Source organism: Lonchura striata, chromosome 3 (genome assembly GCF_050655825.1).
Source record: "Lonchura striata isolate lonStrDom1 chromosome 3, ASM5065582v1, whole genome shotgun sequence".
In the NCBI taxonomy this organism is placed as follows: domain Eukaryota; kingdom Metazoa; phylum Chordata; class Aves; order Passeriformes; family Estrildidae; genus Lonchura; species Lonchura striata.
In genome coordinates, this window is record NC_140705.1 from 47147842 (window position 1) to 47172815 (window position 24974).

A 24974-nucleotide genomic window follows, 5' to 3' on the forward strand; every position below is an offset into this window, starting at 1 on the left:
CCCGTTTATTGAGCCTGTTCAAATCTCATTCGTATACCCATACACGTGTTTGCATCCCATGTAGGAACCGCTGAAATGTGTGTAGTCAATGAAAGAAGCACAATGCAACTTGCCTGTTTGCCAGCTGTCCATTTAAAGTCACTAGGTACTCACAGATAAGTCTGCTAATTTATACAGTTTTTCCTCTTTGTAGGTCAATGATGGACAAAAGACAACCACATGCGATTTTTTTTTTTTTTTAATAAAGATAAAATTACAAAAAAGGTAAAATCAGCTCAGGAAAGGCAAATTACTTTAATAGATCAGTTTAGACATTTAACATAATAACTCACATCCATTTTTAAATACTATTACATAAAGCATGGTGAAGAAAGGAATTTCTGCCTCATAATTAGAAAACTCACAATACAACTTGCCAAAAAACAGAACAAAGCCGTTTGAAAATAAATACAGTCCATGCCAAATAGTACAAAATGAAATCAGCAGTCTCTCCATACGAAAACTTTTCTCCTTTTAGGTATTCTCAGACTCTAGTATTATGTTCTGCAACTGATGAGAGGCTATCTTTTGTTCAAGGGTTGCTGAGCTGTTCTGATTTTGCTCTGTACAAAGGCAAAAAGAAGTATTATTTTTTTAATTAACCGATTTAGAAATGCAATTTTGAATTATTAGTAATGATTCTAAAATATTTAGTATTATGAGGAACTGAAAGTGATCTTCACGGAACTAAAAAATATTACACAGTACTGACTTAACACATACTCTGGAAAAATGTCATTTTTAATTAATTAGTGCTTACCCTTTGGCGTCTGTCTTTTCACCACTGCTGTCCTTGGCTTTATCCTCCTCCTTAACATCTGAAAAATCACAAGATTTTAAATATACCGAAAGATGCAAGAAAGCCTTAAAATACTTAAGAAGTAAAGAGCATGACCAAGTTTATTATTTTATATGTATTTCTTGAGGAAACTGGCTTTTATAAGAAGTCACTAGTTACATATTAAAGTATAGTGTTAAAGGCAACCATCCAATAGAGAGGTCTAGGCACAATGCCAAGTGATTCAAAATGCCTCAAGGCAAGGCCTGTCTTAAATGGCCATAATGACTGCATGCAGTAATGAGACCTGGAGTTCCCTCGAGCTCAAGATGTTTCCAGTTCTTAGAAAAATCAGGAGTCCTTGGAATTACACTGTCCCCAGAAGCCTATCTGGTTTCTGTTTCAGAGAAAACTAGCTGGATCACCTCACAAAAGCAAACAGGAACAAATGTTTTGCCCAATGTATATTTTTTCATCTCTATTTTCATTAAGTCACACAAATCTCTGGCTCAAAGACTTCAACTTATGGGGAAGAAACAATAACCCTTGCCTGAAAACATTGTATTAGTCTGAATAGCTGTATCTTTAAACTGATTAATTTAAAATAATTATTTAAAAATTATGGAAAAGATTATAGATTAATTTAAAATAGATTATTTAAAAATGATGGAATATATAATCTCAACAGTGAACTACCTGTTACCAGATAAAACATCTCTCTTCTGGCAGGACTGACATTTGCAGTTCTAAAATATAGGATAAAACCACACTGTAGTCCTACCTGCTTTTTTGTCCTCAGTCTCTTTTTTGTCTTCTTCTATTCTGGCTTTCTTCGCTCCTTTCTTATGATCTGCAACGTTTCGTCGTCCACCTTCTCCTTCATCTTCAGAATCTGAAAATTCTTCATCACAAGCTATGCGCTTATCAGATGCTCGAACTAGGATTCAGATGTATGACATTAATTAATCAAAATGTCCAACTACAATAGGCCTAATAAAGAACTATCAAATTAAGAAAGAGAAGTAATATACTGTAATCATTTAATGCTGATAAACTAAATTACAGTCAAAACCACTAATTTTTCAAGATACCCTGGGACTTGCACAACAACTTCCAAAAAACAGCTTTGCAGAAACACAGGGGAGAGTGGGAATATTTTGACCATGTATCAAATAAAACTTCAAATACTGAAAACTAAATCACAGAGAAAAAATAATTATTTCAACAGTTCAGCAAAGGGATGGTACACTAATAAGCTACAAAATTATTCTAATCTCAATCAAAAAGACTAAAGGTAGCAAGAAATTCTTGGCTATAGCTCAAGAACAACTCAAAGTTCATGGAAGGGTTATGGTAATAAAGTCAAGGGTAGTGCTGCAAATATGGAAAATCTCTGTCTCACAACGAAGAAAATAAAAGGCTTTTTTTTTCCCTTGAAATACTGTATCTCATGTTACCTCAAAAGGAAGCATAGTTTCTGTCTTTCGTTAGTCACAAAAAAAGTAAAGTACTGCTTCTTTAATTAAAACTCATTAAGTCTTCTGAAGTATCTATTATAGATTTGAAACAGTCATGCTGGTCTAGAACACAAGATTCCATTAGACCCTTTAAGAGGTTCAAATATGCATGTGGATGCCACCTTAAAAACATCAAAAGTGGCAGACCAGAGGCAAAATTTTTTATTCAGGAAACTAAAGTGCCAGTCTTCCAATACTGCAAACTACTACAACTTAGGTTCTGAGCAATTAAATCTAAAATAACGATCAACATGTTCTATCATTAAAAGATATTTCATACTAGAAATGCGTTTGTCTGGATCTTCTCCATCCTCATCTCCACTGTCTTCATGAACAGCATCTTCAGGAATGGCCTGCATCTGTACACCAGGTGCATGAGGCAACATGCGCAAGTTCTCAAATAAGCGTTGCCTGCAAGTAACAGACAAGAGAAGTTATTACTACACAGAAGTAGCACTTCCTTTGATTTCTATGAAGGTCTGAACTCTGCATTCAAAGTTAACCTGGCTTTGCTTTAGAGTCAGTTTCATTTTTCAATTAAAAAATTTAGCATGCCAAGTTCTGGAAATTTTCCATCCCTATGAGATCATTAGGATCCACAGTGTACTTGGAACATCATTTTCTTTGTACTTTACAAATATTTATTTCAATCAACTTCAATTTTTAATTCCCCATAGGGTAAGCACAAGTACTGCTCATGTGGACTAAACTGGTGTCAGTACTACTCTGTTTATAATAAGCTAGAGTATGAAGTCTTCCCAACTGGGAGCACCAAAAACAAAATTAATTCATCTGGATCTGTTTCCTTATTGGCTTTTTCAGGAAGAACAGAGACAAGTTCTGTCCTGTCTCAGCAGCCTGATGTGATAGATTATATACTCCTAAGCACCATGTGCCAGAAAAGAGGATACTGGACTTCTTTTGGGATTCAAAACTATCATTCCAAAGTGCAAGTATAAAGGCAGGCTTGGGAAGCATCAAATATCAGCATTTGAAACAATTATCTTAGCATCCTTCTGCACAATTTGAAGGCCTAAGGGACAACTGATGCTTTTTTGGAATCTTCAGGCTCTGCCTCTGTTTAAATCCTGTGACCTGACAAAGTATTTTTGCCATGTGTGGGTGCTCTCTAAAGCCAGGTCTGTGAAAGCACACAACAAACTGAAGGAGGATTCTCCAAAAGGATGGGTCATTGACGTTGTAGGTGCTAGTATAAGAATGTGAGACTGTGTGTTTTCTATTGACAGAGAGCAATCTCTGCCTGGGATTGCAGCGGCAAGTTTTGCAGCCTCCTTGTTAACACAAAAGCTCAACAATATACACCATACAGCAAGCAGCCTGGAAGATCACCAGCTGGAGAACTACATTACTGCTGAGAAATGTTGTACAATTACATTAACAAAACATAAATGGACTTTTTCTCCCATCACACATTATAAACTCCTTTCATTTGATTGTGATTGATATAGTTGTGCTACAAACACCCATCACAGTCTATATACCAATCACTTAAAAATTACTATTTTAACAGCTCTGGTTATTTGGCAATTTGATACTTTTAAAGGTTATAGCAGTACTGGCAAAATTAAACATGTAATTTCACATCTTTATTCAGTTATTTTCAGTAACCAAAAGAATTTGTACTGTTAACATCCTGTTAGAACTCAGGGCAGAGTGGCAGTTTATTCTTTTAAAACCAGAGTAAGGACAAACCATGGTAAGCCAAGAGTACTTCAGGATAACCAATTGCATCCTACCAGCTCAGCACAGGATTGATTTTATGTATGCATTGCTTCACTCCTGAAGTAAAATGTTTGTTTCCAATGAAAATGTCAAGATGAGAGGAGGAATAAACTAAGTGTCAAAAGTGGCACAACCTAAAAACACACAACCACCATAGCTTATCAATGAGCACAGATCAAACCTTGTGGATTTGTCAAATCACAGACACTTAATTGCCTGCACACGCATCTGTCTTTCCAGAGTTTTGGATGCTTGAGCTCACTTATACAAAGAATAACATTCTCAGACCATGTTTAGACATGGAGCTGAGAATTAGAAATCCTAATCATGGCACACCAGCTTCTTTCTTGGCAGGATAGTTTCTACAAAATTAGAATGGGAATCTAAGTAAAACAGTCATCTTTTCAACATAATGGAAAAAGGAAAATTCCAAGCCAGGTCATAAATTTTCATATTTACAGTCATAAGACCTCATAGGCATGCATTCTGTTGGAGGAAGAGACTTCCAAAAAACCCCAAACAGAAATGAGAAACATGTCAAATCTATTCTAGTACTTATTTTTAGTGAACAGTGAAAGGTATACAGTTTTTCAAAACTGCCTAACAATTAAACCTCTGGAAAAACATGATCCACATTACCTACTTGATAGATAAGATAATCATTACTTACTTGATTTTCTCCATATATTCTGGTGTATTTTGATTAGTCATATTTGAAGGACTAATATGAAGCTTGAAGTCTGGTCCAAAATACTCAAAGTAGTCATTGTATGGCAACTCTATAAACCAAACAGCAAGACAACTTTGTTACCCAGAAAAGATTTTAAACATTTTAAATGCAACAGTAGATTTGACAGGATTTTACGTAGAGAACCATGAAAGCCTATGCATTCAAACAAGCAATACTTATTATCTGGACTCCTCAGTGATTTTCCTCTAAATTATTCAATATATAAACCTAAATTTGCTGGCAAAATACAAAGAGAAAGATCTGCTGCAATTACACACTGAAGAACTCAATAACAAAATTGAAAAAATAATTTAAATTATATATATTATATAATAATTATAATTATATATATATTATAGAATATATATTATTTCTGCAGGAAAAAGATTAATTGATGATTTCTTGTAGGTGTTTTCAAAGTTAAGTCTAGTTTGAAAGGTTTAAATGAGCAATTCAAAATATTCCTTCAGGACAAGATTTAATACTTGTTACTAGGCTGAAGATCATAGCTAGGATCAATATCCCTGCTAAGTGCTGGACACTGCTTCAGTGGTGCTGACTGGTTCAGTCTGTCTGTTGCCCTCCGTATCTCACTTTTTACATTTTCACAGAAAAAGGTCCCCTGACTAGAACACTAAACCACCAAAATGAAGTTGATTAAGACTACATAGCCAGGACAACAGCTATTTTACAGTGTTGTATTTTGCAGTATTTTGTATTGAACATGACTGTATCTTTCCAGAAAAAGAGAAATTAAAAAAAAACATAGAACCTTTAAGAAATAAGTCACTGAAATCCATTTTTAATTGTGCCCTTTTGTCTTAATTTATGATTATTATAGGATAAGTGATCTTGATTAGGTAGATAGAAAGCAGACAGGAAGACAAAGCTGCTTAAGTTGGTATTGCAACATTTAGAAATGCACTGCTATTTCTCAGAACAGATTAAAGATGACAGGGACCCAAAAAGTAGAGAGGAATGTTTAAAAAATCCAAAAAGCTTCATATACACACACACACACACACACATATACATATATATATATATATATATACAAACACACACATACATATATATATATATATATATGCAATCCATTGAAAGGGGGATGCTAATAGAAAAAAAAAAAAGTCCTAAGATAAGGAACTGCTACTGTTCCTTCAAAAGCTTTGGCTGACAAAGAATATATTTTGACATGAAAAATGGAAAATATGTATCTTGAAAGGTACATTCTGAATAGTCTTTTCTCACTAACAGCAGCATTCTGCTGAAGTCAGATAGAAACACTGAATCCACAAAGAGATACATGAATAGCAAAAGTTTATAGGCAAAAGTTGCAGTCAACAGCAAACTGCCAGCGACTCATTTGCAACAAATCAATCCAAACAGCAATTTTATATAAATGGCATTCCAAAAGCATATCCAGGAACATATTTGGCCAGAAGTAAAGAGTTCAGGATGTTTAGGGATCTGCCTCAGAGAAATTACTTCAGTATTCAGTTGTTTTATGTGGTTTTAAATGTCAAGATACCTTGTATATCCAAAATTAAGTGAAACGGAAGAGTGGAAGTCAATATACTTTCACAGCGACTTTTGTGAGAGAAAATGAAGTAACGGTATTTTTGCAATGTAAAGTAGGCAATTTCAGAGTCAATAATTTCTTATGTACACCATGTCTGTGTTGTTCAACTTACAGGTTGACATCAGTACAATCAAAATGCAGTATATATTGTTTCATAATGATGATATTTTTATTAGACTTACAAGTAAGGTTCCATAAGTTTTATGTTTTGAATTTTCAAAAAGTGATTCAGTCATTTAAAGCTTTTGCTAAGGAATAAAAAAACCACTAAATACTTACATTTATTTAGTGTATAGGATACTGTAAATGTATTGGCTAAATCCTAGCAATAATTTTCTACCTAGTTTATTCTAAATGGATGAATTATAGCTACATATACAAATATCTGCCATTTACTTAAAATCTCCCATAAGTATTTCTTAATTAAATATTACTTTGAATATTAATATTTACCATTAGGAATTTCACAATCTAAGGCAACAGCAGTTTCGTATGTCCAGCATCGAGCCACATTACGAATTGTGTAGCCTCCTCCTCCTAACATCAGCAATGGCAAGTTAAAAGTCTTTACAACTTCCACACATTTAGCATGACCTGTAAAACAAAAAGAAAGTTGACAATATATGCAAAATATCTATTAAACAGAAAAATATATAACAAACTATTTAATCAGAGGTATGCAGTCACACTTAACAAGTGAGAACTGGATTGATTCAAAAAGAGCTATCTGCCCCTAGAGCTAAGCACAACCTCACAAGAAGTGAAGACCTACAGATTAGAAATGTACAAAACACACCGGGCATCATCCACCCCAGTCTTCAGAGACTTTGCATGATGATCTATTGCTGTTGTTCTGAAATGATCTTAGAATAAGTGTTTCTCCATAACTGGTATCATACACAGTGACAAATTTAGGGACAATTTCTCAGTCAAATGAAATGGGAGAAGAAGGGAAAACAAAATCAGTACTTGATCCTTTCAACTTCAAATAGAATTTGAACCTGTATTAGAGGTTGCTAAGTCTTGCTTACAGAGTGAACTGGTGCCAAGACAGTACACACTCCAGGGAGATACAGCATACTGAAAGGCATCTGTAGGAGGCAGCAGCTCTCTTGGTTTCCAAGATATGTAAGGTGGAAAAAAATCTGAGCTGTATGGGCAACTGAAGTAGCTTTGCCACCTGGTGCAAATCAAGAAAAGAACCCTGAAACACTGCAGACCCAGCAGATACTATACTTCATTTTGTTGCCTACAAAACTAATTATTGCATTAAAAAAACCCACAAAACCAAGAAAACCCATGATTTAAACAGGCTGGACTGAAGGCTTAGCAGAACTTTGCTAAAAATTTAATATTTTATCGTTAAAATAAATAGTATAATAATAATAACAACAGTAACAGTTATGCTACTTGCTAAATAACATCCCAATTTATAGAATTACAATTGCAGACAGCAAATTAGGTAATACTTAAATAAATTCATTCTATAAGAATTAATTAAAATTATGGTTAACATATGGCCCAGTATAACAAACACCACTATAAATTTAACAATGAAGTGAAGTATTATCATTTCAGTAATACCAATTTTACACCCAACAAGGTGTTTGAGGTTTAGCATCTGTAGTTCTAAGCTGACTACTAACTAGTTGTATTTGCCCATTATTGTAAGTGTTGCAGATGCCTGTGGTCCTATCACTCCAGGACACTGTTTTTAAAGCTACAGAAAGCCTGCACATAGAAGAAAGGGAATCACTTGAGTGGCTAGGAAGCACATGGCAAACCAAATTTCTGAAGTTTTTTAGATGGACAGAAAGAAAGAAGCAACTTCTGGGTTTCTTTTGGCCATCCCTGTGTAGCAAAGAAGGAAGTGATTAATCATAGTAATGAATAAAATCTTTGTGACTCCAGTCCTCATCATGCAAGTGTCTTGAAAAACAGCATGAAGGGTATTGGTTTCTAATAAGTAAAAAGTTACACAAACAGACACTTCTCTGTTTACCTTTAACAGTAAGATTAAAGCATCCCAGTCTGTCCCCAGACAGTGAATCTGCTCCACACTGCAATACCACAGCACTGGGCTGGTACATCTCCATTACTTTAGATATAATCTATAATCAATATAAAACAGTGAGTCATTAAGTGACATAATGAAAATACAAAACTAGTAGTTTTCAGAGAGCTTAAAAGCAAAAAGCGAAGCACTCACTGGTTTGAATATCTGTCCATATGATTCATCATCTATACCATCCCTCATTGGAAAGTTGACAGCATAGTATTTGCCTTTTCCAGCACCAATGTCCTACAAGCAAAGATGACAAATGCTTTAATATTAACACAGAAATACATAGAATGGTACCATGAAAAAAGTCTACACAGGTCTGCTGAGCTATTCTGTACATTATACGTATATGTGAGGAATAAGAGGCAGAGTTTACCTAACTCCTGTTCTCCCATAAAATCATTTTAGAGAGTAGGAGTTGGACACCAAGATTAAAATAGTACCCTCCATTTTTTAATTCAAAGATTTAAGACAAAAAACAATCAGTTTAATCTGGTAATAATAGCTAAGCAAACAAAAGTATAAAAAGCAAGAAGAGCAAGGTCCATGTTTTCAATGTTGTATAGAAGATTTGAACTTGAATAGGTTTTTAAAATGTTATTGCCCTAAACATAGCATGAGGAAGTAGCTGCACCTAAAGGGAGAGAAGAAAAATCCAATAAGGACCACTTATAGAAGTGCTCTGGAAGAAACTGAGACTTCTTAAATGAACAACAGAAAAAAAAAGAACAAAAGAACAAACTTGCAAATTATTCTTAGGTGTCAAGACAGGAACTGTAGTAGTCTATCTTACCAGCTTTCCTAGACAATGTATGTATTAAGAGAAAAAGTTTATTGCAAAAAAAAAAAAAAAATCAAGTGAATAAACCCTGAATCTGACCATTCCTATTTTGATGATCACCTTAAAAGCTAAAGATCTCTGCTTGACACACATTTGCATTTCTTCCATATATTTCATCACCAACACAGATAGAAAGCAATGCAGAACAGTTAAGTGGAGCAGACAGAATTAACCTGTTCAGTCTGGCTGTAAACTATTATCAAATAGCAGTTCTGCAGAAATATCCTAGAAAAACTACAGGTTATGTGTAGCATAACCCAGCAACACAAATACTAACCTTCTCAACACTGGCTATTGAAAGCCTATTCCTGAACAAAGCCTCTTTAGCAGGGAATGTATCAAGAATGTGCCACTTCCAGTAACCAAGCTTTACTGGGGATGTGAGAGGGAATAGAAAGAGATGAGGAGGGGGACAAGTGGCACAGTGAACCACAGACAAGATGTTAACAGTTGACTTTTTTTAGCCACAGCACATTATTAACATTTCATAGTATTGCAAGATGAGTGACACTAAAGACCGCTGCTGAACTCCACTCTTGCTGATTTGAAGTACAAGTTACCCAGAATTTCCCAGAGTGAATAATTTACACTTTCACAAGTTGAATTTTCTGAGGTGATCACAGAATGGACAAAATTGGAAGAAGGGACCTCTGGAGATCATCTAGTCCAACACCCTGATACAGCAGATTGCACATGAACACATTCAGGTGGGTATTCAGTATATGCAGACGAGATGTGACAACCTCACTGGATGACTAGAGTGCTCTTGTCACCCTCAGAGTAGTTTTTCCTCATATTCAGATGTAACTCCTTGTGTTCCAGTTTGTGTCAATTGCCCCTTATTCACCAGATCCCATTCTTTTGACACCCACCCTTGAGATATTTTTAAGTATTGATGAGGTCTCAATGTCTTTTTTTCAGGATAAACAGGGCCAACTTCTTCAACCTTTCCTCCCAACAGAGATGCTCCTGTTGCCTCATCATAATTGTTGTCCTCCACTGGACTCACTCCAGGAGCTCCATGTCTCTCTTATAATGGGGAGCCCAGAACTGGACAGAGCACTCCTGATTTGGCTTTACCAGGGCTGAGCAGAGAGGCAGGATCACTTCCCTAAACCTGCTGGCTATGCTCTTCCTAATGCACCCCAGGATACTATTGGCCTTCTGGGCCACAAGGAGACAGCTGGTTCATGGTTAACCTGTCCACCAGGAGCCCTAGGTTCTTCCCTCAGAGCTGCTTTCCAGCAAGTCAGCACCTAACCTGTAATGGTTCATGAGGTCATTCCTTTCCCTGTCTTGCTTTACAGATTAAAAAACCAAAAATTGTTAAATTGATCTTATCCTAAAGCACAGCAATGTCAAATCTTCACACAATTTCCATCTAAATACAGTAATTGTTTGAGCTTCTCAATGGACCTTTGTTGTAACTGATACTTGCATTAGTTTTAAAACTTAAAGGAACAATATAGCATTCTGATAGCCTCCTATTTACCAACAGATCAAATTGCCTCACAGAACCTGGGCCACTGTGGAGAACTATGGTCTCAACTGGTCTAGCTTTGTGTATGAACAGCAAAATTTGTGCTATCATCTAAGATATGCAGAAGGTCAAATAACTTACTGAGGACACTGGAAGTTTAGACTGAACAATACATTCAGTAGAAAATGGATGAAAGCTGCTGAACTAGAAAACCTCAGATTCATCTACACTGACAGAGCTGCAAGCACAGTATCATCATTTGACATATGATTTGATCCTACATCAAATAAATGTCACCTGACCAGCAAACTAGATCAACTAACTAAAGAATTACAGAAACAAGCTGTAAAACAGCCCATCTGAAAAAAACAGAGATTTGGCTGGCAAAGTTGATAAAAATAACCATCAATGGCAGATCAAGTTAGGAAGAAGGAAGCAACACAATACTGGCCTCCAAAAGGAACACTGACTTTTCAGAGAATTAGCTCTCCTTTCAGTTCAATTAGCTTTGCAAACTTTGGAGATAGGAAAAATCCCTGCGGTGATGCAATAATTGCAATAAAACCTGCTAAAGCCTGCATGCAGCTCAGAAAAAAGGTTGCCATGCCTGAGATACTGTTTTTCACTGACGCTGCTGAAAAAATAAATCCCAAACCCCAAAATATTCTTCCATTTATTTCAACTATGCTATCTTTTAATTCTTTGTTCTGGGTGTGGTGAGGTGAAGAGTCCACAAACTTCCCTGTCAACGGGAAGTGCTGCTTCTAAAAAGCCAAGATATCTAACCCTTCCAAAAAAAAAAAAAAATTCTATCCAAATTCAGCAACAACAGCTTGTCATGATAAACATCCTGGTCTGAGCTGCTTTAGTTTGAAGCACCACCACCACCTTGTGGCCAGTCAAGTTAAACCACACAGGTAAAAACTATTCTGATTTCTTCCTAAATCAATTTAGAACACAGTTTAACAGAATCTAACCATAATAACATTCAGCTACAACAACCATACTGAGCTGAGTGCTTTGCACCCTACTGCTTAACTTTCACTCACTCCTGTGCCTTCTGGGTATCATCAACAGGCTAGGAAACACACTTTTCAGGAGTATTAGTTGAAACACAAATATTTGCATCTCATGAATCAGTTTAAATATATTATATTCTTTACCAGCACAGCATCTTTGTAGGTCAACTTGTTAGAAGTGTTTACAATTTTTAAAAAGTTTCTAACTGTATGCACAAACTAATGTGCAAAGTTGCTAACACCAGAGGAATGCCATATCCCAGGAGTATCTATGATAAAAGAGGTTTAACTTATGAGTTTGAAGCTAGGAATATATTAATTGTATACTTATAATACTCTTTCAAGCTGTGAAGTGGAACAAGTTCCTGTTCTAACAGACAAGTGTCTAACATGAGCAATGACTAACTTAAAAATTATATATCACATGAAGGGCCAGGAAAATTGGTCTCCTGTCTCGGCTTTGCCAGCCATTCTACACCAACTTTAATGATTAATTCTTCTTAATGGGCAAATGCTCCCTCTCTCAGGCTAGCTATAATGCTCAGTACATAATTCCATATGGGCATGCTAAAGTTCTTAGGCAGTGAGCATCATGAGAACTCAAAACACACTTCATGACATAAGAAATACTCCAAAATTGAGTCAACTGTATTACTACACAAACAGAACATAGTAAATTCAGACTGTAACTTAAGCTTTGTGACTGTTAAAGGGTGATCTGTAAATAGCTACTTTTCACTGTAGCTGCAGAATTGAAATGTACAGATAATAATAAATATACCATACTGCCTTCTTGGAGACACCTCCAAAATCTGTGTGAATTAAACTAATTATATTTGAAAAAGATTTCAACCTTTTTATCCAGAAGTGAAGATGTTAATTTCATGTAGAAGTGAATATTTTAGCTCCCTACTACCCTGTTATTATTTTTTGTAAGATTCCTCAATACATATATCACTCTAGGCTAACATTTTTTATGAAAACTTACTGTTGTATACCATTATTTGACATAGTTATTTTTAGCCAAGTGCAAAAAAAAAGTATCTACAAGGAGGACAGTAAGACGGAATTTATCACTTAATGAAATTTCACATTCAACCTTACCCTAAGGTCCCCTGTGCCTGGAAAATATTCACCATACTTATGGAATGATACTGTCATGACACGATCTGTGGTATAAAATGCTTCTTCAACACCATCACCATGATGGATATCAATATCAATATACAACACTCTTTGGTGATACCTAGAAAGAACATATAAGAAATCATCATTATCTGTTATATTCATAATATGCTGAGAGACAACAAGAAAAACACTAACAAAAAACTCCCAACCAGGCACAAAAATCCAAGATTATGATCACTGTAATGATTTTGGTTGATGTGACCATACGCTCTTAGAATTCTCAGTACAGTTTGAAAATTAGTAAGTTTATCTTAATCAAAATAAGGAATTTATTTAGTATTTACCCTAAACTGCCTCACTCTGTAGAAGCTATACCTCATGCTTCTGCTGACATTATTTTGTTGTTCACATCTGCTGAATTCATCCCTTTCATTAGCCCCAAAGCCTTTCTGCCTTCTCAGTAATTACCAAAACAGTCTGTGTTCCATAAACTAGCAAAAAAAAAAACCAAAAAAAACCAACTAATTTTCCACTGACTTTTCTTCTTCATCTCTCCAGCTTGTAAAGAAAGGCACATTCTTATTTTCAAGTGTATTACACTTTAATTTGCATAAATTTATTACGCTACTATTTAATATTTTCTTAAATACTGCAAATTTCAGGACAGTTTGAGATAGATAAAGAAATCAGTGATTTATTTGAAGCCTTGTTGTACTAGAAACAGTAAGTGTCCCTTAAATTTTATGTTTTCCAGTAAATAACAAAGTCTGCCATCAGAAGATGCATTTTCATTGTGCTTTGCACAGTACCAAGAGTGTGAGCACCCATAATTTCAGGGACAGTTTCCCATGACTACACAACCCATAATTGTTCACAAGATTCCTTCCTTCACATGCACATTTAGCTAAGACATTCAAGATTGGACCACAGAAAATCATATCTCGTAGAATGCAGACAGCTCCTGAATATACGCTGCACATTAAAATGAATGTTTTAATGTGTGAATATTAACTATTTTTAATGTCTTTAGAAACATTTTATATCATTAGTTTTCCAGAATACAGCTACTTCCCTTATTCCTCACCAGCAAAATCAGCTGTCCCACTCACAAAAATCAAATACCTAAAATATTTTTTCTAGTAAGTGGGATTTATGTGTTATTAGTAGGGATACACTCCTCTGAAGCAGTAAAAGCAAACTCAGGTCTTGAAATTTTAGTGAAGCATTACTGTTTGAAGTCAGTTATATGATTATTTTTCATTGCTCCTCATTTCTTATTTTGAAGTCACTGCAGCACAGCTGTTACTTGATTATTTATTGAAAGTAGCCACATTAATTAATGTAATAATCCAAGGAAGCTCAGTGCATGATCTTTCCTGAATATTCCTGTTTGATTCAGTGACAAATCAAATGACAGGAAACAAGAAGACATATTGTGAAACCAAATTGGGTGTAAGATTATGAGTACAAATGACTGCCCTAAGGGATCAGGACAGTGATCCATCTAGTCCAGTATTCTGTCCCCAAGCATAGCAAAGGGCGACTTTACAGAAATATTTGCAGAAAGCAAGTAAACCTGTCCACTTTCTGAAGTCCGTTACTCTAGTCCTTCCCACCATCTAGAATTACAGCATATGGTGTTTTACAGGGTGCAATATTGCTTGGATTTATCTCCTATTAGTTATCTTTTCAGTTTGCCTGTATTTTATTTTGAATATCTCACTGAAGCCAAACCAGGCAGAGCTTGGTGCTTTCTTAATTGAAAATGTAAAAGTTCAACATGGGCTATGAAAAGTCACTCAGATAATAACTACAATCCATATCTTCAAACATTTAAATACCTAAATTTAACACTTTCTATAATTTTAACTTGTGCCTATCACAAACTTACTTCAGTAACTCAAGGATGGCAAGCACAATATCATTAACATAACAGAAACCAGATGCCTCCGATTTCTTGGCATGGTGAAGTCCCCCAGCCCAATTGACAGCCATGTCTGTTTGTTGTCTGTTCAATTTCACTGCCCCAGCTGTAAAAAGACACACAGACGAATGAAAGCAAATGGAGTCAGAAATTTCCGATTGCCTTTAAATTTGCTACATGAAATCATATTCTATTTTAAAATAAGTTGATTTAGAACAGATTAATACTGAGATACTTGATACATCTCATATTTTACAGTCCATAACTGATGTGATTATTTTTTAAATATATTAAAAACCCTTTACATTTACTTCATTTTTAGATGCACAACCAAAATTTTAAGTTGCTGACATCAACCTAGTAAAGCTATAAAATAGTTGGCAAACAACCTATACTCACCAACAGAGCCTCCAGTTGACAGCTGACAAAACTCAAACAGGCCATCAAATACAGGACAATCTTCTCCAACATTAACTGTATAAGAAATGTAGTATTTTTTAAAAATACCATTCCAACAGCACCGATATACACATGGATAACACAGATTAATTCAGCATTTTAATTACTTAGACCTCATCTCATTCATCAGGCTAATTTAAACACTGAAAACACTGCAGAGTCCTAATAGCATAACTCCAAGCTAATATTTTTTTCTTTTCTTTTTAAATTATTTTTAGTTTCTATTGTAAGATTTGTCTCCTTGTTTAAAGAAGTTCAATTATTTTTAGATTTTTGAAGAAATGCTGATTAACATACGTCATGTTAAAAAATGTACAATTACTTAGAAAAATAATTTGCTGAAAATAAGGCATCATAAAGAGGTTACAATACTGCCTTTAAAATTGATATAATAGCTGTCAAAGTGCATCCCTAACAGTACTTGGAGTTTGTTCCTATAATTAAAGGAATAAATTAATAATAGAAAGGGTGAACAATGAATGATGTACAATTTTTACTATCTCCCTCCAAGAGGAATGAGCAAGTTCTTTTTCTGATTTAAAAATATTTTCACACATTGATTCTACTCCTCTAGTATTCTCAAAGCCATTTTAAAAGCAAGATTTCAAGGCACTTTCACAAACTTCGCAATCTGTACATCAAGCCTTAGTATTAGCAGGCACATGCTACTCAATCTTGTTACAATATTTCTCTAACCTCTGTACTGGTGGATACTGAGCTTCAAACAATGCTAACCATAAAAACATGTACACATAGACTTAGCCTGACGTTGGCACTTACATCTCTGCATTTGCTTGCTGTACTCAGACATATTGTCAGGCCTTATTGATCGGAGAAATTTGATGTATTCATCACTATGGTACTTGGTCATTTCCTCAGCAGTTGCTTTGTGGGGTCGCTGATAACAAGAACAAGTTAAAGAAACAAATCAGGGTGCTCTACAAAATCAGCTAACTGTGTTAAAACAGACACCTTAAAAGAAATCTCACCTACTTTGAAGAGAAAATGGTGAAAAGAAAATGATAGTAGTAGTGTTTTACATAAAGCAAGGGCTACTCTGTTGTGATATACAACTGCATTAAATACTGCTTCACTTCTAAAAAAAAAGAGCTCTAAATACACTATTTATATATTCTCTATTTTCACTTCCACCTCTCTCCACTTATTTGTGTGACAGTACTTGCAGCCCTTTAAAAATAACTTAAAATGCTTCAGTGGACATCATGTTGCCTATACTTACATAAATCTCCATTTTTCTGTACAAGCCATAGTTTAGCAGCAAGTTGTGAGTCATTCGGATTCTGTGAGGTTTCATTGGATGTCCTTGTCCATAGTAATAGTTTCCAATATCACCTGCCAATAATACACAAATGAATAGCTATTCATATTACAAAACAAGTTTCATTGCCCCTTAATCATTCTCAGAATTAAACAGATATGATTCCAGAAAACAAACAAACCCCACAAATGGAATACTGTCTACTTCAAAAAGAACACAAGGGAAAAAACCTGCTATATGTCAGAAATAGAGGGGAAGAAGGAAGCCAAATCTAACACTTTCACTACAAGCAGACAGTAGTGGGAGACCAAAAATATATATAAGACATGGTTTCAAATCAAGAGTGAAGTTCTGGCCCAACAGTAGGCTAGAACTGAACAATAAAATGGGAAACAGAACTGGAATCAGGAAGAGAGGAGACACTACTGATGACATTGCCACATAGTATCACAACAGAGGCCCTAGTAAAACCTATCATTTTGCATGAGCTGATTTTATTATACCATCCTCACCCTGCTCTTAACTACTAACCCTGTTACACCCAGAAATTAGCTCCAGATCCATTGTGGCAACCACATGCACAAACATTCCCCAACACCTGCTGCTGGAGATCCACAGTAGTTTAACAAGAACTTTATAATCCAGATTAGCCTGTTACATTGGAGACCAACTAGGCACACAATTAAGATAACAAATTTGACACTCATTTCCAAGAAAGGAATAGCTGTTATCATGGGCTAGTAGCAAGTTTTCTTATGAGCTCAGGTATTGTTAGAACACACACAACCCCACTCTGAGAACTGACATTCTCAACACATGAACCATTTTAAACGGAACTGTCTCTGGAAACATTAACAAGCTTATAAAGTAAGTCCAGTTGTCAATGGCTTTCAGCTGGAGATTTCTAAAATACCTCTTCATGACAGCATCTCTTTTCCTTTTGACCCAATTTCCCGATAGGATTACTAAACTTTACCTTCTTGAACTTTTTACTTTTCTTTCACATCCTTCAACATGCTCTGCCTTGTCCACTGGGAACAAAAGAAACACTATTTTCACAATGTCATACTATTTTGTAAATTTTATCAGTCAGAGGTAAAAAACAGCACTACTACAAAGCAGCTTTAGTTTCACCTCTTCAACATGGGCTTCATGGAAAAGGGTAAATGTCAGCTTGCAGTAGCATCAGCAGCTACCAAGAAAAACAAGTATTACAGTAAGATTAAAAGTTTCAAAGCATTCTAAAATCCTTCAAGCTTTCAGTTTTCAAAGAGACAAGGAAAGTAAGAACACTTAAGAAAACAGATATAACCTAATGTACCATAAGAAGATGTAGAAAAACTACCCTTCAATACCTAGCTCTTAGCCATCCTATAACAATAGAAATACCAAGTTTCAACATTAAGAACTTCGAAGAGTTTGGACCTTCTAACTTGGATACTGAAGGGGAAAACCAGCACTGTTTGTCAGCTACTTATTGCAAGCCTATAGGTTTGGACACATGCAAGTCAAGAGCAAAAGTATTAAGAGTATAAATAAACTCCTTCCTTCCAACAAAAACTTTTTCAAGCACTTTACAAAAGAATACCTTATATATTTCATGTTTAGGAAAAAAATCTATCACAGCTCTTTGAAACTAATGCCTAGAAGATGAAAATCAACCATTTACTAGCTCTACTTTATATTATGAAGTTACTGTTAAGTTCCAGATTTTAAAAAAACCTTCAAGCTAGTGAGAGCTTTAAATTCTGAGATTTTTAGGAAAATAAAGATTATAAATAATGTGATATTATTGAGAAAACTTCATTACAAATGCATCTGTGGCTTAAAACTGAGTTTTTTTAAGAGATCATTTCAATTTTAACTACTGCAGCTTCTATAGCCATCACTGACATTTTATTCAGATTGCTGATGGATGGGGAAGCCTACAATTAAAAAAATTATTTTAGATCTTATGTATGATGTAATTGTGTTATTTTCCCCATACGAAATAGAAAAAAAAATAAAATTAACCAATTTCCCAAATACAATTGCAACATATCCTTCAATTACTCAACTAAACAAATTTTAACTTATACATAATCTATATACCATACACTGCAGCATACAGTTATATAAATAAATCAAGCAAAATTTTTAGATTTCATTTATTCTTTTTCTTACCCAAAAGGAGAATTTTAAAAGAATTGGCACGTTGGTAGATTTAATGGGAGTTTATTTGTCAAACAGAAGATCTGTAAGTCAGTATCTGGCAGAAGAATACTGATCCTTCTGTATTAGAGGCCAGCAGTAGTGACTAACAATAGATATCAATATAATACACTTTAGCAACAGACAATATAATACCATTTATATTTTTCAGGTCTTAGTATCACTAACAAAAAACGGTTTTGGCATTAGCCTCAAAAACAAATTCTTAAAGCATATGGCCAAAAAGCCTATCAAGTATCAAGGGATTAGTGATGCCTATGTAGGCAGGGGTGAGGAAGGAAAAGCAGAAAGATCTCCTCTTTCTTCATTAGTACCTTGATTTTCAACCAACATCGTGAAGGGGACCCATCATGGAGACGACATATACGGTGATGAAGGCAAAGTTGCCAAAACTCTCTCCTCCTTACCTAGTGAAGAAGGTGGTGCACTTCCTGGTACAAACACTTCATCTACTGATCCTGAAGTTTATGTATCTCCTTTTCATAATCACAGCCTTACTAGAGTACTTTGGGAAGAAAAGCAAGGTGTACCACGAGCTAAATGTGTGAGGATGGGACTCACTCACTGATGGAGCTAAAAAGCTCTGCACAAACCTCTGCCAGGCTGACTAAAACTGTATCTAAAACTCTGTATATATGAGGAATGGGTACAGTGAGGTTAAGCTCACAAGATTATTACTGCAGATACCATGAGCACTTCACTTTATACTTACTAATATAAAGGTAAATTCTTACTAATATGGAAGTAAAAATCATACAAAAACGTTATGAGCACAGTGTATCACCAGTGTGAGAACACATAGAAAGCACAAAATAAAAAGAATGTAACTGAATGAGGATGAGAAGGGAAAAATGCAATGTAAAGTTTGCAAATCTATTGATCTTTCACAGCAAGGCTTCAAAAACTGAAATTTACTGTTTTATATTAGTAAAAATGCCAGTTAAATGGCTTCCATTGAGAAGTAACAACATATAATCTCTGAAAGTCTTTAATTAAGAAGAGACAAACCAAGCGTCCTTTAATGCTATAGAAGTTTACTGCCCCACAGTTTACTATGTGATACAGACCTACCTGACAATTGTAACATACACTGTCGTGTTTTGGGTTCAAATATATATATATATATATACATACACATATACATATATATATATATTCTTCTCAATTCATGCAAGTTACATGCCAAAATGATGAGAACTATCAAATAAAAATAAACCCATGATTCCTTTGATGAACATAAGTTTTAGACATCCATTTCTCAATCCAGGACTTTAGCAAGGCCTAAAGAAAACATTTTAACACACAGAAAAATGCAAGAGGCTACGTGCCCTAAAAGAATTTTAATTCTGGCCAAAACACCACAACTAACAAAAGCTATCTCCCCAAAAAAGTATTAATTTCTCCAGTTACTATGACATACAGAAAAATAACACCATTAAATATACTCATTGCAAAGCAGTCTGAAGCGACTGAACTAAGAGACAGGAGATGACATCTACACTGGTTTTTTAATACTTTGTAACTTGTATATTAGATTACTTTATAACTTTTAACTGATAAACTGTTATGTACATGGATCACATCCCTGCTTATTTTAGGTATAGTTACCATGAAATGATGAGGTATTTATTTCAGAACTGTACTATGCAAAGAAATCTAATTGCCACAATGGAAACCACATGGAAAAAACATAACTTTAAAGCAGCAGTTACACTGAATTTACTTCAGCGACTCAAAGGGGTGAACTCATGTAAGGCTGAATGTAAAATAAAAGATCATCAGTGCCTGATGAGTCCAACAAACAGCTATTCAAACAGGTCTAAAATTACAGCACTAGTTTCTGAAGGATCGGGCATTTTGTATTGGTTTTAAAGTTAAGCAGACAGCAGAAGAGTAGCAAAGATCTGACTTTTGAGCCTGAGCAGAGGCTGGACACCATCACAATGTTTGGAAGGCACTGCACAAAGTACTGATGAATTTCCAGAAAATATTCCTGTTTAAGTTCATTTTATCTGCAGATGTAAGCTTTAACAGAAGTACTACTCCAACAATGCCCAACTATAGTAACACACTGCCCTACTAAAACAGGTTTAGTCTCGTCTTTATGGGTGGAACCAACAAACTCTGATGCAGATCTTTCAAATTTTTTCATGAAGGTAGAGCCTTTTGAACACCCACACTAAATTATGCACAAGAACCAATCTAAACAATACTGCTAGTGCACCGGCATGGAATAAATACATGAACTCACAGTAACCACACCAGTTGCTGCACGATTCTCTAGAGCTGTGCCAGTCTGTGCAGGAGCACAGAGCTGGAAAGACCATCTGGGGTCTGTTCTCACTGCTGTGGGCAACTGTACAACACCTTGGAAGAGCTACCTGAGCCACAATGCTGCAAAACCATGACAATAACCTGAAGACACATGGCAAGAGAGTAAACTAAAAACTATGATAGCCTTCCACATCTAGCATGGTTCTAAGCAGTGTGAGGAGCACACTTTGTTAAGCTGTATCAAGACTAGAAGAATTTCTGAAAAATATTTTAAGCAAGATCATGGAAGTATTTAAATTCATATTTTAATTCGTTTTTCCCATAGTATACTGGCTTAAATTTAAGCAAAGTTCCTGACCTGAGCATGATCACAAGCAGTGAAGATTCTGCAAAATTGGATGTGGTTAACTTTCTATTGCGAGCAAACTCAAGATAATGAAATCAAGCTTTGTCTACTCAAAGTTTATTAGTTCCACATACAGTATGAAGACTGTTAAAACTATTGATTTAGGAAAAAAAGCCTTAACAACAATACACTCTAAAGAAGTGACAAGCTAATTAAAAAATCAGCATTAAATGACAATCATACCAAGTTTCACAAAAAGCAGGGGGAAGTTTATTGCATCTCAGAAGATAAGCGTATATGCTTCTGGAACTTTTCAAGACCTTTTAGTGTGTAACTTTTAAGAAACAGAGTAAAAGTACGTGTGGAGAGCCAATTATGACCCAAAAAAAGAGGTAATTTACTTCAGACATGACATTCCTTTAGAGATATACCACTACCTCAGTATTTTTTTTTGTTTTGGGTTATTTAAGGCTTCAAACACTCTGTTCACTGTGATTCAATGGCTTTGCTGATACAACAGTTAGTATTATTCAGAATTGCCAGATGAACCACACAGTAGCATCAGGATATCTATTTTCGGTATTAACTCTAAAATTTTTTCTAATAACTCTATTTCCAAAAGGCATGCAAAATAATTGTTGGATTTGGCAACACAAAAAAATGAGACATCAAAAATATTCCAAAACTGTTTCTGGCACATATAAAATATTTATTTTAAGGTACAACAGGTAATATCTTCTCTACATTATTAACTACATTTATCCTAGTCTACAGATAAGCTGCAACTGCTTTAAGTCACCATTTTCCTGCCACCTCCAAACTTGCTCCTCTTCCAGTTTCTCCTGACTCTTCACAAGTATAGCTTTAATCATTAGATTAGGGAATCTAATGCTAGCATCGAGTACCAAATCCAGTGATCACAGAAAAACACTGTATCAACATCTGGTGAACTACAGCTACCTGACTTTATCAAATAAAAAAAAAAAAAAAAAAAAAGGAAATTGATTTTAAAAAAGGCAAACATTTTCAGAGAGAAAGCTTATAAACTATCACTGCTGTCTTTATTTCAACAAGGCGAAAAGTGATTCCTCTTCCCTAGGAAAAGTAAGATCCTAGCCTCAACAAAAGTATCCCTAACAGGGGCCTCCTTTCCCCTTTAGGCTGAACAAAGAACCACTGCTAGCAACAAAGAGAAGGGGGCGGCAACCACCACTCTGCCTTCTTTAGTGTGGTTAAAAAAAAAGCCAAGACAGGCCCCACAAGATCTGCCATTTCCAAAGAACAGCAGGTTTGCTACAGCAACACAACCTTTGATATCTTGAGTGGGTTTAGCCACTCATCTTCACTTCCAAAATGGTGAAAACACCAAAGGTCTCCGGCTGAACATCCTCAACCTCTGTTTGCTGACTATTTCCAAGACCAGTCTCAGATGCAGCCATACAAGATTGTTACAATAGGAGGCAATTTAATCAAATCTCTAAACTAATCTGCCCATCTAGCTCACCTCCCAGTACAAAAAGGGCTAAATAAATTCAAGCTTAAGAAAACTAGAAGTTCTTGGTGCTGCGGCCAGAGAAAACCGCAAACAAGTTGCTGAAAATATCTCAAACCAAGCACTTTTTTTGCCACGACTGACAACGCCGATCGCAAGCCCCCTGTGTCCCCACTACACCAGTGTGGCAAACTCAGAGGGCCTACATGCAAGTCAAATTCCACTATTATTAACCACCCACGCACACAACTTTCCGCGTTTTGCGGGAAGGGAGGCTCGTGGGAGCCAGACCTCTGCTCTGATCCGTGTTCGGCTTGGGAATGGGGGAGGAGGAGGCAGAGAGCCCCTGTCCCTCCGTACCCCAGACCTCGGCATGAAAGCGCTAGGCAGGGAAAGGCCTCGGCTCAACAATCACCAGGTGCCAGAGCTACACATGGCCTGGACTTTCTTTGCAGGGGAGGAGCCAGACACAGCAGCAGCTTCAACGCCTCCCTGCTCAGCGGATGGAGGGGAGTGTCTCAACTTTTCTTCTTCTTTTTTTTTTTTTTTCCTCTTTTTTTTAGGGGGCGGGCGGGGGGGGGCACGACGCGCGGGCGGGTGGTGAGTATTTTGGGGCGAAACAATGGCCACAGCACCTACCACCGGGGCTGGGGGATAAGGGAGCTCCCCGACCCTCACCTCGCCCGACTCCACCACGCCGGCCCCGCCGCCCCGCGGGGCTCAGCAGAGCCGCCGGCGGGAGCGGGGCGCGGCGGCGCAGGTGAAGCCAGCGAGGACCCCCGCCCGCCATGGGGCCGAGCCGAGCCGGGCCGGGCCGGGCGTGGGGAGGGGAGGGCCTCGTCCCGCGGGACGGGGGCGGCCGTGCCGGCGGGACCAGGAACACAGCCCGCCCCGGGCGGCCATTAGAGGGGCGCCCCCCCCGCTCTTGCACGCGCGCTCCCGCGCCGGCCCCGCTCACCGTCGTAATAATAGCAGACTTTCTTCTTGCCGCCGCCCTGACTGTACGCCATAGGGCTGCCGCGTCGGGGCCGTGGGCAGGGAGCGGGAAGCCGAGGAGAGCGCGGAGCCGGCTCGGAGGGTGGGAAGGAGGGGGCGGGAGAGCGGGAACTCGCGACGCCGGGACCGCCAGCAGCGGGAGCGGGCCGGACTCTCGGCAGCGGGAGGGGCAGCTAGCGGGACGCGCCCAATTTGCCGCCGACAGAGGGAGGAAAGGGAAAGAAGGAAGAGGAGAAGGCGCACGCGAGCGGACGTGGATTCCCGCCGCCCCCTCCGTGAAAGTTTTCCTTAGTTATACACAAAAGCCAGGGAAGAAGCCAGTGGGAATTCTTCATAAACAAATTCTTGGAGAAAACTATTTTCTGTCCCACCCCCACGGCGCGCAGTGGTACGATCCGCCGCGGGTGTCGGGGCGGTACCCCGCCCCTCAGCGGAGCTGTGTGGCGCATGCGCGGGGTGTCCCATGGCGGCTGCGGCAGGAGCGGGCACGGGGACCGCCGCGCTTGGGGCGCAGCGGGCCCGGCCCTGCCCAGCGCCAGGGCCGCGGCCGAGCCCCTCAGCCGCCCCGGCACCGCCCGGGGCCGCGGCCGAGCCCCTCAGCCGCCCCCGCACCGCCCGGGGCCGCGGCCGAGCCCTTCAGCCGCCCCCGCACCGCCCGGGGCCGCGGCCGAGCCCCTCAGCCGGCCCCGCGCCGCCCGGGGCCGCGGCCGAGCCCCTCAGCCGCCCCCGCACCGCCCGGGGCCGCGGGGCCTCGTCCCCAACCGCGCAGCGCTTTCCGCCGCGCTAGGGCCCGAACTTCATCCTCATCAGGGCGTCTGCAGATGCTCGGCCGGCTGGGTTGTCGCGTCTGGTCCCCTCCCCAACTGAAAGTCTACTCTTTTCCACAACAAAACTCGTTTCTGTTTTGTTTCGGCTTTTTTGAGTGCTCCTGTCTGTCAGTACTCTGTCTTAGTGGCAGGCGTTGCATCTCAGTATTCCTGTTCTAGAGGAAGTTCAAAGCATGCTTCATATAGCAATTCTCCCAAAAAATCAGCGCATGCCACACAAGAAGCATTTAACATCTGAATAATTTTT

The 24974-nt window shown here is 37.7% G+C and overlaps 1 protein-coding gene across 2 annotated transcripts; it reads right to left on the reverse strand.

The window, feature by feature from the left end:
• Positions 1 to 275: 275 nt before the first annotated feature.
• HDAC2 (histone deacetylase 2) lies at positions 276 to 24043 on the reverse strand. 2 transcript variants are annotated; one of them, XM_021555497.3, is made up of 14 exons: positions 23863 to 24043; positions 16543 to 16655; positions 16083 to 16200; positions 15243 to 15317; positions 14811 to 14949; positions 12896 to 13037; positions 8599 to 8691; positions 8392 to 8500; positions 6843 to 6983; positions 4748 to 4856; positions 2615 to 2745; positions 1599 to 1754; positions 800 to 857; positions 276 to 602 (listed from the first exon to the last, which is right to left on the reverse strand). In XM_021555497.3, exons 1-14 carry the CDS (start codon positions 23912 to 23914, stop codon positions 572 to 574), a joined length of 1467 nt encoding a protein of 488 aa, XP_021411172.1. In that variant the 5' UTR covers positions 23915 to 24043; the 3' UTR covers positions 276 to 571. The 2 variants fall into 2 exon arrangements, with proteins under 2 accessions (XP_021411172.1, XP_085431173.1); XM_085575047.1 differs by lacking the exon at positions 23863 to 24043 and adding an exon at positions 17558 to 17607.
• Between the last annotated feature and the right edge of the window lie 931 nt (positions 24044 to 24974).

What these genes read in the sequence shown, in the direction of transcription:
- HDAC2 (XM_021555497.3), bottom strand. Translation starts at nt 23,914, where the DNA reads ATGGCGTACAGTCAGGGCGGCGGCAAGAAGAAAGTCTGCTATTATTAC. An exon ending in AGTCTGCTATTATTACGACG is followed by an intron (nt 16,656 to 23,862) that starts GTGAGCGGGGCC and finishes TATTATTGGCAG; the next exon opens with GTGATATTGGAAACTATTAC. An exon ending in GCCATCCTTGAGTTACTGAA is followed by an intron (nt 13,038 to 14,810) that starts GTAAGTTTGTGA and finishes TGTTCTTTCTAG; the next exon opens with GTATCACCAAAGAGTGTTGT.